The sequence below is a fragment of the Prionailurus viverrinus genome, chromosome C1, assembly GCF_022837055.1.
Source record: "Prionailurus viverrinus isolate Anna chromosome C1, UM_Priviv_1.0, whole genome shotgun sequence".
NCBI lineage: Eukaryota > Metazoa > Chordata > Mammalia > Carnivora > Felidae > Prionailurus > Prionailurus viverrinus.
In genome coordinates this window covers 182,782,201-182,802,854 of record NC_062568.1, presented here as the reverse complement: position 1 = coordinate 182,802,854, position 20,654 = coordinate 182,782,201, and the positions used below count along the sequence as shown (strand labels likewise).

Genomic DNA, 20,654 nt, shown 5'->3' with positions numbered 1-20,654 from the left:
ACAGGGTGGACCAGATTGTGGGCCGGGGGCCGGGGGACCGGAAGGCCCGAGAGAAGGGAGACAAGGGGCCCTGTGACACGGAGGCAGTGGATGAGATCAGTATGATGGGACGCGTGGTCAAGGTGGAGAAGCAGGTGAGTATGGGATGGAGTTTCGCTCGTATGGCGGAGCTGGTCGTTGACCAAGAAGCTCCGGAAGGCCGCGAGGTCCAGCACAAGGGGAGGGTGCACTTCTCAGCCGCAATCCTGAACACCCTCCGGGGAGGCCCCAAGCAGGCAGGGCAGACGCGTCCCGGGCCCCACGATCCCCGCCCCACAGAGAAGCCGCGCCTCCTAGGAAGTCCGCCCACTCCTACCTGACGACCCCGATAAACCCACCCTCTCCTGCCAAGCCGCGCCTTCAAGTCGCTAACGTCTCAGATAAACCCGTCTAAATTTCACCTGTTTCCATGTAACCCCGCCTCAGTTGTCTGTCTCTAGCTCCCGGACTATTCCAACCAATCACAACTAAGTTTCCCTCCGGGAATACCGCCCCCCCCTCCCCCGCTTCCCTCCTTCGTCCCGCCCGCCGGCCAAGCTCCGCCTTTCCTGTCTCACCTCCCGCGGGAGGAGCCGCGTCTCCCAGAAGCGCCCCTTCCCGGCCAAGCCCCGCGTCCTGGCCCCGCGCTCCGCCCCAAACCCCGCCCCAGCCCCAGCCCCGCCTCCAACCGCGCCCCGCCCCCAGGTGCAGTCCATCGAGCACAAGCTGGACCTGCTGTTGGGCTTCTACTCGCGCTGCCTGCGCTCTGGCACCTCGGCCAGCCTGGGCACCGTGCAAGTGCCGCTCTTCGACCCCGACATCACCTCCGACTACCATAGCCCTGTGGACCACGAGGACATCTCCGTCTCCGCACAGACGCTCAGCATCTCCCGCTCGGTCAGCACCAACATGGACTGAGGGGCTTCTCAGGGGCGGGGCAGCACACGGCCAGCCCCTGGGCCTGGGGCTCGGACCCGCCCTCTGAGGCCTCCGGACTCCTCTCTTACTTGAACTTGCTCCCTTGTGGGGAGAGAGGCCACACGCAGTATTGAGCTGCCTGAGTGGGCGAGATACCCGCCGTGGGGGTGCCAGCGACCCACCCCACCTCAGGAGCGTGAGATGCCAGGCCGCACCGAGGGCAGCCGCCGCAGCTGCCCCGCGGCCTCCTCCGCACCCCCCCCCCCCCCTCCCCCAGTGCCCTGCCCGTTCCATCAAGGCCCGACACAGCCCGCCTGGCAGGGGCACTGTCCCGGGAGTGAGAGTGGGGCGCTGGGGTCCTGGGCCCTGACCCAGCTTCCAGCTATGCAAGGTGAGGTCTCTGGCCCGCCCTTCGGACAGAGCAGGGAAACCCTCCCGCCAAGTCCCCGCCCCACTTGGGGGTGGGCCCAAGGTGCCCATAGGTACCGACTAACAAAGGACCCTGCCACGAGGCAGTTGGGCACCATATATGCAAACTATGTTAAATATGCAACTTTGGGGACCCCCATGGGGTCCCTCTGCCCCTCCCTCCTTGGGAGATGGGCCTCCAGCAGTAGCTGGTCTCAGGCTGCTTGGCCATGACCCTCATCCCTGTTCTTTGGCTTATCACCCCCTCCTCACCCCGCATGGGGCCTGTTTGTTTCTCCCTTTCCTCCCCAAGGGCAGTGCTTGGGCCTTTCTTCCATTTTGCAGGGACCCTCGCCCAGAGGCTCCTTCTTCCTGCTGGATGTCCACTTCCCTCCTTGGCCCTCCAGACACCTTTGACAGCACAAGTTTCTGTATTTGCCCCCACATCTCTCATGCACAGTGCTCCCATGGTCACACACAGTTTCCCCAGACATGCAGAGAGTCTCTCACACTCACAGTGATGCACACAACCACACACGCTTGGAGACAGACACGAGCACACCGCCCCTCAGCCTCTCTTGGGCCTCTGCCACTGATGCCAGTGGGCAGGCCTTGCAGGGTGATGTCCACCAAGAGGGAGCCTGCCACTCCATCTGGGTAGGGGAGGGAGCTCTGAAGTGGCCCCAGGCCTCTCCAGGCCTCACCCCAGAGTTTTACCAGCTCCCCTTTCTCAAGATCTACTTCTCACCGGTCCAGGAGCCCTATCTGCTGCTTCTGCTGCTCCCAAGGGCCCTCCTTGGTGTCCGTACAGCACAACTCAGGCCTTGACCTCGGGGGCCTGGACAGCACTAGAAAGACCCCAGGCCCTTCCCCAGCGTGGGTACCAGGCCTGCTTCCACCTAGGCTTCCTAGTCTCTCTCGCTCTCTGGGACAATAATGATGCATTTAGCAAGTATTTGTCGGGCACCAGCTGCGTACCTGGCACTCACACGCACTGTTTCCCCTCGTTCCACACCCAGCTCTCCACTTCAGTTGGCAGCCCCCCCATACTGGCATAAGTACCCCCCCCCTCCACTCCAGGCCCCCAGCACCTCTTTGGTACTCCCTATCCTCCTGTCCCTCTTTTGTGAAGCCAATGCAGGTAGCAGGAGGGTGATGGGTAGTGGACCAATGGTGACCCTCTGTGGGGTGCCAGGGAACAGGGGCTCAGGCCCAGCTGCCTGCATCTCACAACTGGGGACCTGCATGCACCAGCGCCAGGGCTGGGGCTGGGTCTTCTCAGCCCCATGGTGCCCAGCCTCTGCCCCAACATACCCTCTGCATGTGACCATCATGTCCTGGATGGAGCCCGTCCTGGCTCACCTCACCTGCACTGTCCCCAGACAGCTACCCTCCATCCCCTCAGAGACAGAGCTGTGGAGAGGGGCAGGAGAACGGGATTACCCTCTGACCAAAGGAGACTTGGGATGAAGCCTTCTCTCCTTCCACGATCAAGGTTCCCCCACCAACCCAGTTCTCGGATATGCAAGTACCTCACTTTGTTAACTTATTAACTTATTGGTTTCATTAAAATTTTCAGTAGGAGGTGGTTGCTTTTGGCTGTTCAGTGGCTGTGGGGTGGGGCACCTCGTCTGGGGGTGGGGATGAAGAAATTTGAATTAGTCAGCACCCTTTTGCTTGTAAACAACAAAAATCTAACCCGTTATACCTTAAGAAAAAAAAAAAAAAGAAAATGAAACTTATTGGCCCAGATAACTAAACTGTCCAAAGGACAGAATAGTTGTAGGCACAGCTAGATCTAGGCGCTTTAACGTGTCAGGGATCTGTCTTCTGTCTCAGCCTCCCTCCCAGGCAGGCTGACCTCTCATGATGACCCCTGGCGCTTACAAATTTACTTCCTCTTGGCTTAGGGCCCCAGTGAAAAGTGAGTACCAGCTTCCTAATCATTTGTGTCAGTCAGGGTCCAATTAGGAAAACAGAAACTACACTTTTTTTTTTTTTTTAATGTTTATTTATTTTGAGAGAGACAGAGCCAGATCACAAGCAGGGGGAGGGACAGAGAGAGAGCTGTCAGCACAGAGCCCGATGCGAGGCTCAAACTCACAAACCTCCAGATCCTGACCGGAGCCAAAGTTGGATGCTCATCCGACTGAGCCGCCCAGGCGCCCCTACGCTAGGTTGTAACAAAGAGAATTTTCAATAGGGAACAGATTACATTGATATAGGTGGGCTTGAAAGAACAGAAAGAATACTAAGGTAACTGAGAGGAAATTCCTGCAGGAAGCAGCTACCTCTCCTAAGGCTGCAGGAATGGAGGGGAGAGGTTGGGGTTCTCAGAACCCACAGGCTTGACTGGGGGAGTCCTGTCTTGCTAGGGCTCAGAAATCTGAAGGGAGGGTGTTGTCTGGCTAGTGCCAGCACCTTTTAGGGGATACAGTGAAGCTTTCCTGGGAGTGCGGAAAAACAGCTAAGGGCTGGCACCAACTGTTAGGCTATCGCTGTTAAGGTTATTAAGCAAAGGAAGAAAGAAGTCTCCACTCCTCCTGCCTTCCAATCTTTCCCTAATGCCTCTTATTGTCAAGGCCAGCTCACAAAGGTACTGTGGTTTGCAGAGTCCCAGCCCCAGGATCACAGAGCTGAGTATAGAAGGCTGTGTTTGGAACTCTAAGACAATAGCTTCGTAACTGGCACAATCCACCCTTTTGGGCACTTGGTCCCCATACGCATCAATCCACACGTACTTGAACATCCATATATAACAACAGTAGCTTCCACCTAATAAGATGAAACTACCTTGCAAATGAGGATAATAACCCTCTTCCCCCAAATAGGAAAAGCACAAAGTCCCACCGTCCGATAGATGTCTCCATCTCCAGGAGTTAGTCATTGAATCCATATTTGGATGATGTTAATTTCTCCTCTAATTAAGTCACAAGCCCACCTACAACTAAACAGTGAACTGTAAAGTTAGCAACCACTTACAGTCTTTATATAAAATAATAGGGGAGAAGAAGGAGGGAGGAAAAAATTAAGTACTTAATATACAATGCACACACCAGACACAGAAGAAGATATGCATGCCTGTGAGGGACCTCCTTTGGGTCACTGGTCACAGTGCCATAGTTGATAGATATTTGTTTATTAATTGAGTGTGTGTGTGTGTGTGTATATATATATATATGGCTAATTGGGTAAATATGTGTGTGAGTGTGTATATATTTGCAATTCTCTTATATGTAATTGCCCTTAGCCAGGACATCAGCTAGTTGGGGTTCTTTGTGTGATGGAGAGACCCAAATAATCATTCCCGAATGGTCTGGATCTTCCATGGGCCTGCGCAGTTTGGGGTGCCAAAGCTCTTTGCTAACTTTTACTATTGTCCGTGGAAGTACCAAGAGGGGCCCTGAAGGATCCCTGGGTTCTAGACGTAGTTCTCATTCTTATTGGGTAGCAATATCCCAATTTCCCTTTGGTGACGAGGACCAGTTAGGCAGGCAGCACAGTAACTCTTTCTTTGTCTGCTGGTGTAGTGGCATGAGAAATCCAAAATGACCAGTTAGAAGTTTCCAAATCCAATGCAATGAAGACGGTTTCTTCCCTTCCTTTGAGAACTAAGACCTCCAGACTGGTGGAGCCCAACACTGCAGGGACAAGAAGCAAAAGTTTTGTGAGTGGGTGCAGTAGGCTGAATAATCGCCACCCAAAGATAACAGATCCTAATCTCTGGAATCTGTAAATGTTACCTTGTAAGGAAAAGGAATCTTTGCAGATGTGATTAAGTTAATGATCTTGCCTCGGGGGAGATAATCCTGGATTATCCGGTGGGCCCTGAATCCAATTATAAATGTCCTTTTAAGAGAGAAAGGCAGAGGGAAATCTTACACAGGAAAGGAGGAGGCAATTAGAGACAGAAGCAGAGAGTGGAGTAGTGCGGCCAGAGCAAAGGTATGCCTACAGCAGCCAGAAGCAGGAAAAGTCCAGGAACGATTCTCTCCTAGAGTTCTAGAGGGAGGACAGCTCTGGTTGACACTTTGGTTTGGGCCCTGTGAGGCTGGTGGTGAATTTTTGGCCTCCAGAACTGTGAGAGAATAAATTCTGTTGTTTCAAGTCGCCCAATTTGTAGTGACTTGTTATGGCAACTACAAGAAACTAATACTGTAAGTTATTTGGTGTCATAGTGGGAGAAGCTATTCTCACTACCGCTCACTGATGCCTGGAACTGTATATTGGAGCTGCGTTAATGAGGCTAAGTCACTGTCCTCTCCATGATGGGAAGGGCCCAGGGAATCAACCTGGCACCAGGTGGTTAGATGAACCCCTGCAGAATTGTGGCATGTTGGGTATTCAACATCTGTCTCTCCTGATGGTAGATTGGACAGACAGTAGTGGCATTAAGCAGGTGAGCTTTGGGAGGGGGGTGTGTGAGTCCATATTGTTGAACCTGTAAATAGTCTCCCTTCTTGCCACCATGACCACGTGGTGCGAGAGCATGTTGAACGAGTCCTGGAGGAGTTGCAGGAAGAGGCCAACTGGTGTCCATGGGATGTGCCATCTTAGCCATCTGATTATCAAGAGCCTTGTCTGCCGTGGATGCTCTTTGGTGAGATTTCACTTGGGATAGAAATATCTTTACACTCTGTGCCCATTGCTGAAAGTCCATCTAAATACCTCATCCCAAGTCCTCCTTGTCACCAATCCTCCAATTCTGTGCTTCCTAAGTCCCTGACCGTGCAGCCAAACCATTAGCCATCACCCCAAACCGGTGTTGATGCAGTACCGAATAGACTGAAGGATGAGTAGGATTCAGCCAGTTTTAGGAACTGGGTGGTGGTGAATGTTCCGGCTAGAGTGTCTAGCATGCATAAAGGTCCAGAGGCACCAGAGAGCATATGGCACAAAGGAATAGAAAGAAATCCCTGTGGCTGGGCCCAGGGAGCGAAGGAGAGAATGGTACAAGATGGGGCTTAGGAATTAGAGATCAAGGTCTTCAGGATTCCATAAGTCATTTATTCCAAAGAGATGGGACTTAACTGTGAGGGGATTTGGGAGCCAACTAAAGATGTTGACCAGGGATGAAACCGGGCCAGATTTCCATTTTACAAAGTTTTCTTCCTAGGTTGGAAGAGGGATTTGAGGGAGCAAGTCTGGCTGTTCCCAGTTCGGAGACTGCTGCAGTAATCCGAGCAGGAGATGTTGTTAACCTAGACAAGTCCCATGGCATTTCACTAATTGAGTAAATGTCTATGGAGCACCTGCTGTATGTCAGGTCCTGGCTCAGCACAATACACAAGATGAACCGCTGCGGGAGACCCAGGTCTGGGCCTGAGGTCATCCAACCCCTGGGGGAAACAGATGCACAGTTACCCGGTGCACACGCCGCTCTTTATCTTCCGAGTTTGTCTGGCTCAGCAAGGAGTGTTTGCAGGTGGCTATGGGAGTCCCCAAACAGTCATCAAATATGGCCTCGAGAGCAGATACGATTTTAGCTTGGTGTGTCTTTATGTATTGCTATGTAACAACTCACCTTACACCTTAATAGCTTAAAACAACAACCATTTTACTCTTGATTCTGTGGGTCAGCAATTTGAGGGGGGGCTCAGCTGAGCAGCTCTGCTGGTCTCACCTGGGATCACTAATGTGGTTGCCATCACCTGGCTTCTTGACTGGGGCGGGATGGTCTAAGATGACCTCACTGACCGGCTGTCAGCACCGTGGTTGGTCCGACAGGATGGATGGCTTGTCTTTGCTCCATGTGGCTTATCATCTTCCGGTAGATTCGACTGGGCTTCGTTACATGACCAGAGGGCAAACGTGGAAGCTCGGGCCTCTTAAAGGCTGTGGCTCAGAAGCCTTACCTAGCAGCTTGGGACTGCCGTGCCGCAGGGGCTCAGCTCATATGGGGTGCTCTGACTCTTGCAATTTTTACACTCTTGCAGGTCAAAAAACCCCATGCTGCATCTTTCCCACTTTAGAGAGCTTATGCGATGTACTTTGAACAGTTCCAGTTGCCGCAACAACTTCTTTGTTTTCCCTCTGAGAAGTTGACGGACACATTTTCCCCTTCCACACCCACCTCTTGCGTGCAACAAGATTGTGAAAGCTGCTATACTGGTGTCTTAGTTTGCTGCCATAACAAATGCTACAGACTGAGTGCCTTTTTTTTTTTTTTTAAGCCCCAGAATCTTTTTTTTTTTTTTTTTTTTTTTTAGCTCCAGAACCTTTGTTACAGCATAGCCTATTTGGAACCCCAGTATAAAAGATAAAATCGATGCATACACACTGAGCATGTGCCCAGCATTTTGTTGCAAGCAAAAATAAATCGGATCTGTCTCCAGGAGGCTTTCTTTAACAGTTGTAGTAGACAGTATTATTCGTCTGAAAAGTCTTTCTCCTTTCCTTGTTGCCATGGCTACCTTTGGGTGGCGTAAGCTTCCCCACCTGTCTTACAATGGCTTTCCTTCAGATTCTGAGACAGAGTGGTGGGCAGAGGTTCACTGGGGAGTGCTCTCAGCAGATTCTTCTGTTGGGATGTCAGGACTGGGCAGAGGGAGAATTTGATCTGCAAATGCAATTTCAACTGAGGCATCTGCTGACCTTCAGGAGCTCTGGAACTCAGGCAGCCCTTCAGGGTTTTGCCAAATTGAGGAAAGGAGGCAGGTCTTGGTTTCCCTGCTTCAGTCAATCACCTGCCGTGAGCTGCCCCCGGGGGAGGGCGTGACTTTGGGTAAGGCAGTTTCCTATGGCCAGGGGCAATTCCCAGTGAGTGATGGTTGTGGGCCAGCAGCTGGAGAATGGGTGCACAGGCCCTAAAGGTATCTGAGCACCTCAGCTTCCACTCCACCACTCCAAAGACGTTGGGCTTGGCCATGGGATTTACTTTGGCCATTGGAATGTCAGTGGGGGGAGGGGGGTGTGGGGAAGGACAGCATGTTTATTCTAAGGTAAGGCCATAAGAGGCAGAATGAATTCTGTCAAACCTCTTGGTGCATTCTTCCTCCACCACGAGAGACTATTGTTCCTTCATCCTGGGTCCAGAATGAGCATGAGCAGACCTGAACCAGATTCAAAGTCAGGAGTCCAGCCTGATCCAGCCAATATCAGCTGAATACCATGCTTGACATACAGACTCAGGAGTATGGAATCATATTTGATTTTCTAGGCCACTGAGATTTTGGATTTGTTTGTTTCACAACATTATCACAGTAAGACCTGACTAATACAGCTAGTGAGGTGGATTTTACAGGAAGCAGTGAGGTCAAAGGTCTACCAATGCACATCACAAAGCAGAACATTCCTTGAAATCTTGCCATTTGCAACTACGTGGATGGAACTAGAGGGTATTATGCTAAGCAAAATTAGAGAAAGACAAATATCATATGACTTCGCTCATATGAGGAATTTAAGATACAAAACAGATGAACATAAGAGAAGGGAAACAAAAATAAGATAAAACAAGGAGGGGGACAAAACATAAGAGAGTCTTAAATACAGAGAACAAACAGGTTTGCCGGAGGAGCTGTGGGTAGGGGGATGGGCTAAATGGGGAAGGGGCATTAAGGAAGACACTTGTGTGGGTGAACACTGGGTATTATACACAGGGGATGAATCACTGGAATCTACTCCTAAAATCATTATTTCACTATATGCTAACCAACTTGGATGTAAATTTAAACATAAATATGGATATTTTTTAAGAAGCAGAACATTCTTTATTTGTGTGTGTGCAAAAAAGGTGATTTTATGAGAGCACAGGGCCAGGACCCTTGGGCAGAAAGAGCTGCCCGAAACAGAACATTCTTTAAACTCTCCTTACACGCCTTTATTTTTGTACCATTTACTTCTGTGGGCATCAAACACTTCCTCCTCTCCTCCCCTCCCCCCTTTCTCCTCCTCCTCCTCCTCCTCCTCCTTCTTCTTCTCGTTCTCTTCTAATTTCCCACATAGACTCTAAAGTGGGTGGGAGACAAGGAGGACTTCTTGGAAGAAAGAGGGAAGATTGCTGGAAAACAGATACCCTGGGAGGAGAATCCTGAGGCCCAAGACCCAAGCTACCCTGCCTGCTCGCCTGGGTGGGTTCAGCCGTTACCTCTTGCCTTCCCTCCCACTAGACTCTCCCTTGGCTCCTCTCCTGGACCTAATGACCCATACCCTTCCGCTCTTTCCCCAGGTGTCACTTCAGCTCCTGGAAGGCAAGAAGCACATCTGCTTCTGATCTGTAGTCATAACTATCCCTCACATCAGCCGGGGAACACAGGTGATAGATAAATGCTGGTTTGCAGGGGGGGGAAGCAGGGCCACCTGGGATTGACCGTCCCCTACCTGGGAAGACTCCCAGTCCCTGTTATATGTCTCCATGGCCACAAGGCGTCAGTAAAGACCTTGACTTGGTGTTGTAGCTCCAGCCTGGAGCCAAGAAGGAGGCTGGACTTTGGGGGCAGGATGCCCTACCATGAAGGCCCATTAGTTAGGACCAACATGTCTGAAGAGAGAGAGGTGTGGCAGAGCTGAGCACGTCACCTGTTGAGAAATGGGGACTGTAGGACTTGCCTCAGAGAGTAAGGGGCTCTGTTCTCTGCCCTTCATTCATTTGTTTCACAACTGTTTGTTCATCTCAACCATGTGCCAAGCACTCTTTAAGGTGCCAAGGTCATAGTGGCTCTCCCAAACTCACAAAGTCCCTGATCACATGGAGCAGACAGCAGATTACTGTCTCGACAGAAAATAAGCTAGACGGGGCACCTGGCTGGCTCAGTCGGTATGGCATGTGACACTTGATCTCAGGGTTGCAAGTTCAAGCCCCACATTTGGCATGGAGCCTACTTTAAAAAAGAAAAGAAAGAAATTAAACAACAAAAGCTGAACAAGATAATTCCAGAGAGTGTTAAGCGCTGTGAAGACAAGAAACTGGAAATAGGAAAGTGACAGCATTGAGGGGAGGCAATTTTAGGAAGGGTATCAGGAAGCTCAAGGAGAAACAAGAGCCTTCAGAAAAAGTCAGGGCTTCCAAGGCTCCCAGGGCTGGCCGGTCCAACCGCCATATTTTGCAGATGGGGAAACTGAGGCCCAATAATCCAGGGAGGAGTCTAGAGAGCTGAGCCCAAGTTTCTTGACCCCCAGTTTTTCCCTTGGGTGGTCTTCCTCCTCTCACATCCTTGACCTGGGGAAAGAGTAGATGTAGGGGCTCTCTCAGAATGTTTTGGTTAAACAGGGACCAGAGGAGAGGCATGCCTTCCAAAGCCCTAAGTGCAGAAAACGTGAAACCACACCACAGTGGCAAAGAAATTCCACAGAGTTTTGATTTTCCCGTGATACAATTTCAATGCTTTAAAAACTATTTTAAAAATAAAATTCTTTTTCAAATATTGGTATTGATGCCTTTGCCTGTGTGAGGGGCACGGACCTGGAAAAGTCATTTTCCCACTCTGTGAGCCTCAGTTCCCTCCTCTGCAAAATCTGAGCCCAGCTTTCCTGACTCCCAAACCACTGCTCCATCCAGTCCTTGTATGACCACAGGCATCCCCCTGGCCACGTCTGGCCGGGGCCCCCTCCCTCTGCTTCTGAGCCTGTGCCCACTGTCCATCCCTGCCCTGAATCTGTCTATAAGACCATCAGACATAACCACACTCATTTAAGATTCCCAATGATCCCTAATACAAGTTTGGGAGTGTTATCATCCCCAGTTTGTCAACTAGGAAGCAGGACTTACTCAAGGCCACACAGCCAGTAAATGACAGGGTTTGACCCAAAGTTCCGTGAAGTTTTCTTTGCTCAAGGCTCTCATCCAAAATGGCAAAACCCCCCAAAGCTTTGCTGTTCTGGGAAATAGGCTTCATTTCCCTGAAAATACATTCATGTGCAATGTGGCGATCCTGGCTGTGTCGCTTGGTGTGGTGCTGCCACCTCTTGAGCAAAATGGGGCATTGCATTCCATCTCCAGTCTGCACTATCTGGGTCAAACCCTGGGAAAAACCCAACCAAGAAGCCCCAGGCATGGGTCACTTGACCCATAAATACGCTGAGGTCCCAAACATGACCTGACCAAGCCACTTACCTTTGCTGATCCTTTACCCTTCCTCTTTCTTACCTTCTGCTGAACCGCTGACTAATGCCCCGCTATTCCCCTGAAACTGCTTTGGTAAAGTTGGTTTTCTCTTCCTGATTGCCAAACTCAACAGCCTGTTTTCAGCCCTCATTTGTCTGATATTTCAACAGCATTAGACGCTGCTGACCACATCTTCTTCGGTGGCTTTCATGACATCTCCTCTGGTTCTTCTCCGACCTCCCCGGCTGCTTCTCAGTCTGTTGCTCCCTTCTCTCTCTCTTTTCTTAATGTTTATTTAGTTTCCAGAGAGAGAGAGCAGAGGAGGGTCAGAGAGAGAGATAGAGAGAGACGCACAGAATCCAAAGCAGTCTCCAGGCTCTGAGCTGTCAGCACAGAGCCTGACCCAGGGCTTGAACTCACGAACTGTGGGCGAGGCCATGACCTGAGCCGAAGTCGGAGGTTCAACTGACTGAGCCACCCGGGCGCCCCACGTCCCTCCCTTCTCTTTAATGTCTGTGTTCCCCAAGGTTATGTCCTTGGCCACTTTCTCTTATTACTCGGCATGACCATTCCTATGGCGATCGCTGATACGCTAATAACTCCAAAACATGCTTATTCTCAGCCCAGAGCTCACTACTGAGCCCTTGGCCCATGTATCCAGACTTCCTCCAGTTGGCCATGAACCCTGGATGTCCCGGTGGGTTCCTTCTGGTCTTATCCTACTCTCTGCTATCCAACCTGCTCTTCTGGCTCCCACCTTGGGCAAGAGCCCATCTCATCCTCTAAGCCACACTCCTGGGAATCGTTTTGGCTCCTCTCTTTCCTATAGCCTCTACTTTAGTAGCCCATTACTAAGACTGCGGTCACCCCCAATATTCATTCCCACTTCCTCTGTAGTAGTAGAACCCCCCCCCCCCCCAATTCTGGCCACCAAGAATAAAGGCAACATTTCTGACTCTTTTTTGTGGTTCCGTGCGGGCAACTTCCAGAAAGTGCCCTTCTCCTTCTCTTTCCTCCTTTTTTCTGGCTGGAATGTTGATAGAGCGGCCCGAGCAGCCTTTTGGGACCACGAGGTCTAACCCATGAGTGACAAAGCAATAAGGTGGAGAAGCCTAGATCCTGTGACGCTGTGATAACCACACCAATCCTGGACCACCTCCCTGGTTTCTTCTGTTCAAGCTGCCGCTTAAAGCCACACACCTAATCCTAAATAATCCTAAATCTACAGTTCATTCAGCAAGAGGGTCCATCTACCCCAGACGTCGTGTGCCAGGCTTTTTCAGAGCAAATCTCTCTTAAATCTTATTCCTTCTGTGTTTACGGTCTCTGCCACATAACCCACCTTGCCACCACGTGTCCTGGGGTGCTCGTCTGTACCTGGATCAGCGTCTCCAGTTCTCCACTGGGCCCCTCTTGAATTCGTGCTACTCAGAGCAGTCAGAGTGATCCTTGCAAAACACAAACCTAGCTCTTTTTCCATCCTGCACAAAGACCGCATGCCCCTACCCCCATTACTTACAGGATCAAGTTCAAGCTCCCCAGCCTGCCACTCAAGGGCCATCCCTTCTCTGACCCTTGATCTACTCGAGTAGATCACTCGCTCCTCTGACCGCCGCCCTACACGCTGACACACTGGCATGTTGTCCTTCCCAGTCAAGCCTTATTCATTCATGCCACTTGGTCAGAGGACACACTGTTACCTCCCCTGGCATTTTCTTCTTTCATGTGCTCATGTCCCAGTCTACTCCATCCATCCCACCATGTGAGCACCTAGCATGTGTTATAAACTTTGGCAAGTACCATTATCACCCCTAGTTTACATGTAGGAAAACTGGAACTCGGAGAAAGGAAGTGAATTACCCAGGGTGCACATTCACAGTGTGGACATCAACTCTTCCCAGTTCCAGCAACCTCTGTTCATTTATTTCGGGGGAGAGAGAGAGAGAGAGAGAGAGAGAGAAGAGTAGTAAGTGTGAGTGGTGGAGGGGCAGAGAGAGAGAGGGAGAGAGAGTATCCCAAGTAGGCTCAATGCAGGGCTCGATCCCACGAACCATGAGATCATGACCTGAGTGGAGATAAAGAGCAGGACGCTTAACTGACTGAGCCACCCAGGCGCCCCAACCAGCCATTCTCTTTATATAGAGACACCTCTGACACCTTCCCCGCCCCCACCAAGTATTCTGGGGCACGGGAGACTTGAGTTCTAATCTCCATTGAGCCACTTATTACTACCACCTGCTGTGGTAGAGACAGCTGGTTGTCCACCCAAATCCACCCCTCCCATTTTCTGTACTGATTGAAAGCACATTCTCTTGTCTTTTTTGCAGCTAAATGGGGTCATGTGAACAAATTCTTGTCAAGAGAATCTGGGCGGAAGTAATGTACGTATCTGGGCCTTAAAACATTGTACTTTACCTCTTTGCTGTCCTCTTCCTGAGAGCTGACCCAGCTTCCACTCCACAAAGACAAACAAGACAAAACAACAACAAAAACCCAATCCCAGTAGCCCTTGGGTGGCTCAGTCGGTTAAGCACCGTCTGCCTTCGGCTCAGATCATGATCTCACAGTTCATGAGTTCGAGCCCCGTGTCGGGTTCTGTGCTGACAGCTCAGAGCCTGGAGCCTGCTTCCGATTCTGTGTCTCCCTCTCTCTCTGCCCCTCCCCCTCTCGGTCTCTGTCTCTCTCTCTCAAAAATAGATAAAACATTAAAAAAAAAAAAACAACAACCCCAACCCCTCAAAACAAAAAAGCCAAAGTGGATTTCGAGCAGCCTACCTGGCTCATGAGGTTGGGGTCATCGATAGCAGGGCAAGAAGGAAGCAATCTGGGTTGGAGTGACTGAGTAAAACTAGACAGAAATATTTTCTACTCTTGAAGCCACTTGAAACCTTTTCTGGTTCCCTTTGTACAGCAGCTGGGTTGACACTTAAATATCTCTCATTATATGTACTAGGCTAAGTACATTAAATTCAATAAATTACTAGCTGTGTGGTAGTAGGCATGTCACTTCCCCTCCATGTGCCTCAGTTTCCCTGCCTCTATGTATCTTGGAATAATAATGCGTAAGCAGACAGCTCACGTGTTTAGGGCACCAGCTGGAAACTTGAAAGGGTTTGATATGAAGAAGAAGGGGAGGAGAAGGAGGAAGAAGAGGAAGAGAGAAAACATTGTGATTTGAGGGCACCTGGGTGGCTCAGTCAGTTAAGCGTCCAACTCTTGATTTCTACTCCGGTCACGATCTCGCGGTTCCCGGGTTTGAGCCCCGCGTCAGGCTCTGCACTGACAGTGTGGAGCCTGCTTAGGACTCCGTCTCCCTCTCTCTCTGCCCCTCCCCCACCCACGATCTCTCCCTCTCTCTCTCTTTCTCCCTCTCGAACATAAATAAATAAACATTAAAAAAACATTGCCATTTAGACTAGTTATGGAAAACCGAAGAACTTTTTGGGATTTCTATACCCATTTTGCCATTTAGTATTATCTTATTTTGAATCACCTAGAGAGGAACAGGCAAACTTATCCAAACTACATGAAGGAGAGGTGATTGCCCAAACAGAATTTGAGGAAACCTTTTTTTTGGGGGGGGGAGGAGGGATGACTGGATTCTAGAAGGCGTCAACGACAAATGCCTCTGGGTCTCCCTCTGCAGGCTGAAGAGGCCCATCCTTCCACCGTTTACGTGGGACATTGTTTGAAGTCACCATCCCCACTCTGGCCTCCTGTCTGGACACTGTTAACCACCTGCTGCTTCTTACTCAGCACCTACTGTACTAATGTTGGAAACACCATCACTTATTGGGAACTTACCGTGGGCCAGGCACTGTGCTGGTCACACACACACACACACACACACACATGTCAGCCTTGCTCATTTGATCTGACCAGTTGGGTGTGTGTGTATCGATACATATTTTAGACTAGAAAGAAAAACCAAACCAGAGGCTCAGAGTGGTAAGGTGACTTTGCCCAATGTCGTATATGTAGCTGGAGGCCAGAATTTTAATCCGGGTCCGTATTACACCAAGACCTGGGCTTGTTTCTCAGCCCCTGTGGCCAGACTGTTGACCTTGCTCTCTGCATACAGAACTCGGGGCAGAAGCACAACGGGGCCGGTGTCTCCTGCTGTCTCCGAGGAGGGCCAGAGCATTCCTGTCCTGAATTTAAACCCAGAAGCTATTGGGGGGGGGGGGGGGGAATGGAGAGATTTTTTTTTGACACGAATGACACGAACGTTAAATGCCCCCAAAGGCAAAAGATACCATAAACAAAGTCAGACGACCGGCCACAGATGGGGGAGAGAATATTTGCAACATTTACCAGAGACAAAGGTTTACTATTTGTAATATATAATGAACTCTTATACCGCGATGACAAAAAGACAAACGGCCCGGTAGGAACACGGGCAAGAGTATGCACAAGAAATTCTTAGGACAAGAAACACAAATAAACAACATCTTTCTTGATAATCAAAGAAACAGAAATGAAACAACCTTTTTTAAAAAAGAAATTTAGGGGGCGCCTGGGTGGCTCGGTCGGTTAAGCGTCCGACTTCGGCTCAGGTCATGATCTCATGGTCCATGGGTTCGAGCCCCGTGTCCGGCTCTGTGCTGACAGCTCAGAGCTTGGAGCCTGTTTCAGATTCTGTGTCTCCCTCTCTCTGTGACCCTCCCCCGTTCATGCTCTGTCTCTCTCTGTCTCAAAAATAAATAAACGTTACAAAAAAATTAAAAAAAAAAAAAAAGAAATTTAGGGAGGTAACAATTAAAGACATTGCTAACGTCCCGTGTGGCCCAGGGTCTGAGCCAGCGGGCGCTCTGTCACAGCGCTGGCAGGAAGGTGAATGGGAACAGCTAGTTCGAGAACCATTTGGCAGTGGCTCTCACGGTTTTATTTGCTCATATCTTCTGACCCAGTAAGTCCCCTTCTAGGAGTGCATTATACAGAGATGTTTCCACGAGGGTGCAAAGGTAAATACACAAGGATGCTCCTGGTAGCATTGTTTACTAACAGCGAAATTCAGGAAGCAAGTTCAATTTCCATCGACAAGAGACCGGTTTAAGCAGATTATGCACGATGCGGTCATTAAAAAGAGTGAGGGAGAGCCGTGTTTACTGACAAGGGAAGATTCCTAGACTACATTAAGCGAAAGAAAGAAACCCAATCTTATACAACCGTATAACCCTAGGCATGTAAAAAAGAGATGCGTATTGTGTACGTGTGTATAACACAGGTAACATAATGTACACACCGCATGTACGCGTGTGGAAAAACCCGGAGGGTCTTGGAATTTTCACTTTATACCTTCGAAATTGTTTGAAATGATTTTGCCTCAAGTGTATATTACTTTTGACTGAACACAGTGTGTTTGTTTTAAGAGCAAACAATACTTGACTCATGTTCTCTGCCAGACCAGAGCAGGGGCTGGGTGCCAGGGCGGGGGGCTTGCTGCCAGGATGTGCCAATTGACCGGAAGTGCCGACTTTATGGCACCGCCCACCGCAGGAACTTTTCACGAGGAAGCGGCAAAGGTGCAAGTCCTCCTGGAGCGCACCCCCTGATGAGCTGTAGGCGACTCTCTGTCCCGTCCCTGCCACACCCGTTCCCTGGGGGAGATCTGGACTTGATGCTGATTGATGTTCAACAGCCCTCATCCTGCTGATGAGAACAGCCTCTTCCCTAGAGTCCTGTGTATTGTTGAGTAGGTTGCTTGACCTCTCTGAGCCTCAGCTGCCTGGAAGGAGGCCAATAGGCTGGGATGAGGCCGGTAACGACAGCCGCCTCTGGGAGCTGCTGTGGGAGGGGGGGACATGCACATCAAGCCTGCGGCCACACATGCGGGGGAAGCATTGCATTTCCCGCCTCCCTCAGTCTAGCCTCCCTGCGTTCTAGCACCTGTGAGGCAGGAGGGGTGGGGAATGTGGAATGTGGTCCTCCAGGTACTGAGTTTAGAGTACTCGCTTCTTTTTTAAGTCTGTTTATTTTTTGAGAGAGGGAGGGTGGGGGTGGGGGGGGGGAGAGAATCTCAAACAGGCTCCACAGCATCACCACAGAGCCCGATGCCAGGTCTGAACTCACAAACTCACGTGAGATCATGACCTAAGCCAAAATCAAGAGTTGGACACTTAACCGACTGAGCCACCCGGGTGCCCTGAGTTTAGAGCACTCAAATAATGCGCCTCAGGTCACAGATTCATGGTTGGGCTGTCAGTAATGCTGCCAACTCCAGCTCAGGCTCTGGCCTGGACCCTCTTCTGGTCTCGGCTCCCAGCCCAGGCCCAGGAAGCAGCCCTTCCAGCACTTTCTAACACCCACTTGGAGCCACACGTGGGGTGGAAGCCAGGACAGCGATGAATCAGGTTCCGTCCTCAGCTGCCCAGCCTGGGGGAAAGACTCCTCATCAACCCTGATACGTGGTGAAGGTGGAGGCGCCAGAGAGGGCCTTTCAGGCCAAGAAAACAGCACAGGCGAGGGGTAGAGGCATCAGGAGCCCGAGGAGCCTGCAGTGGAGGGTGGAGGGGGCCTGGAAGCTGGTTGGGATGAGGCTGTCTCCCCATCCCTGTGGAGACGCTCCCTGACATCCGAGCAGCTCACAGGGGCAGAGACTTGACATCACCTTTGTTCATCCTCACAAGAACCCTGTGGGATCTCCAACTGGCCCATGAGAAACACTGAATTCAGAGTAGCTTCATTTCCTCTGTCTGCCCTGGCACACGTTGGACGTTGGGCTTTTTACCTGGGTGTCCTCCTCGGGTTGACCCACCCCTACCCGTTTATCACCATCAGCTCCCAGGACTTCCCAGACCCTGCGCTGCTTGGCAAAACCTGCCTGGAACCCCCCCCCCCCATGTGACTCTATGTTGTGCGCTCCGGGCTGGCCCACATCTCAAGTGCCAGGGTGCACGGATCCCTCTCCAGATCAGCCGCCTGGGGTCGAATGCGTGGCTGTTCACCCCCAACTCACCCCAACCAAGCAGCGCTGCACCATTTGCAATGTGCTCACAGAAACCTAGTCTTAACCGAATCCCTGCACGCACACCAAAGGGACTACGCTCCCCACTTTACAGAAACTGAGGCCCAAAGAGGCTCAGTGACTCCCGTATCCCACGGCCACAAAGTGGCAGGACCAGGTCTGGGACGCTGCTCTTGTTCCGCTCAGGCTCAGGTCCTTGGCCAGCCCCAGCCTGGGGGAGGGGGAGGGCCCTGGAGTACCAAAGTGGGCATGCCCACGCCAGCACTTAGCGGGATGTGACCTGAAGAACAATCCTGAGCTCATTCTGAGCAATTCTGGGATCACTCTGAGCCCCAATCCCCTGACTTCTGAAATGGGGGTAAAGGTACCTAGCGGTGTTATTCGCAGGGTTGAGTGGAGGTTAAAGGAGAGGCTGGAAAAGAAAGAGCACCTACTGGGTGCCGTTAGGTCCATCGTGCCTGCACACAGGAGGCAGTCAACAAATTGGGACTCAGTGATCCTGACCCAGCACGGCCAGCAGCGGGGTGGCGTTACGAGTGAGGGAAGGACGGATTAGGAATTCAAGAGGATTACTTTGCAATCAGCTGAACCGAACGGCCTAAGCTGCCTGGGAAACACTGGGATCAGACTGTTCATTTAATTTATTCGTCAATGACTGTTGAACACTTAGCTGAGCTGGCACAGCGATGATGAGGATGGTGACAGCGGCTCTCAATTATTTCTGCCATGTCCCAGGTATTAATGCGGTCTCATCACATCAACCCTGTAAGGTTGCTATTCTGTGCAAAGGTTTTTTTTTTTTTTTCTTCCCTCTCACAGGGCAGGTACTAATCAGGCCTGGGATGAAGGAGAGGCAAACGAGACACCCAGAGCACAAATTTAAGGAGGCTCTTGCTGTCATAGCTCTTACGACATTGGCCTCACCGTGTCCCCACCTGTGCTTGTGGTGGACTCTGTGACGTGCTGCCCAGACCCCCTTCCATGAGTTGTCCTGGCTGCTGGGGCCGCTGGCCCTGCAGACAGCCGTCCCCTGCCAGCTCCCAGAGGGACTGCTCAGCAGCAAAGAGCTGCCTTGCCCAAGGTCAGCTGCCACCGGAGCTCCCCATGGGGCTGGCCAAGGCTCTGGTTGGGTCTGCTCTGTAGCTTTCTCTGCTCACATCTGCTCCGGCCCTTCCCTTCCACAGCTGCTGACCTTTAGGGCTCTCCCTAATAAACTCCTTGCAAGCTAAACCACATCAGACTCTGCTTCATGGGGGCCCCAACCTGCACCAGTGGTCCTGCTGGAGTAAACCCCTCACTAGCTGGTTAAAACACAGCCTTTCGAAAGACTAGTATAAGGGTACCCCCGAAAAGCCCAGGTTCGGGGATACTAAACTACACACTACACTGTTCTAAACACCTTATGTGAATTGATTTAATTCATTTCCACTGCAGCCCTGCGAGGAGGAACTATTAGCGTTTCCATTTTATAGATGAGTTCAAGAGAAGCCTTGAAAAAAAAAAATAAAACTACTTTGTGATGAAATCCAATCATCGTTGAAAAGATGAGTCACAATAATGGGCTTCAGCCCCAGGGAAACTTTTCGTCTGAAAAGAAAGGAAAAAAAAAAAAAAAAAAAGATGGGAAAATGTCTCGTCTGGGCCACAACTCAGTTCCCAACCTTGAGGGAGCCTGACTCCCAACCCCAAAGACCCAGGCCGGGTATAAGAGTAAAATCCACAAGCCCAAGGGCAACAGGTGGGTCGCTTTAGGAAGTAACCCCAGAGAAGAGGTGAAAGGTATGCACTGGATCCACAGGGAGGTGGTGACCACCACCAAAGACTCAGAAGGCAAGGTGACTTATTGAGGTTAGGCAGCTAGTAAGAGTCGCTTCCGGAACTGGATCCCGAGGCCGTCAGAACACAAGCCTCTATGTGCTGGCAAGGACACTCCATCCTCCAAAGAATCCTCCAAAGGGTAGCAGGGATTTGGAGATCCAGGTGATGGACTGCCCCAGCCTTACCTTCTATTCCGTCCACCTGTTTGTTGTCCAATTTGTCAGCAGCCCCGCTGGGAAGGATGGGGGGGCTGGAAATAGCTCAGCAGCTGGACTCCTTCTACACCTCCCTCCACCCTGCCTTACCTCTACAAAGAGGCAGGGGTTGGGTTTGCATTGTAATCCCTTCCATATGGAGAGCACTTGGGTGTTTTACCAGCTGCTTGTTAACCCATCCCTGAATTTGCTCCTCATTTCTTGTGAGGCTTATTGCCTTATGAAATAGCAGGGCCAGTATATTAGCCCCATTTTACTAGCGGGAAAA

At 50.9% G+C, this 20,654-nt stretch overlaps 1 protein-coding gene across 3 annotated transcripts in view; it reads left to right on the top strand.

Moving 5' to 3' along the window:
• The window catches only part of KCNQ4 (potassium voltage-gated channel subfamily Q member 4), a 53,317-nt gene extending 50,401 nt beyond the window's left edge, over positions 1 to 2,916 (top strand). For all 3 annotated transcript variants that reach the window (XM_047872204.1, XM_047872206.1, XM_047872205.1), the window contains exons 13-14: positions 5 to 134; positions 724 to 2,916. In XM_047872204.1, coding sequence (XP_047728160.1) covers positions 5 to 134; positions 724 to 936 — 343 coding nt within the window. In that variant the 3' untranslated portion in view covers positions 937 to 2,916. The remainder of the gene's footprint in view (positions 1 to 4; positions 135 to 723) is intronic.
• Positions 2,917 to 20,654: the final 17,738 nt, after the last annotated feature.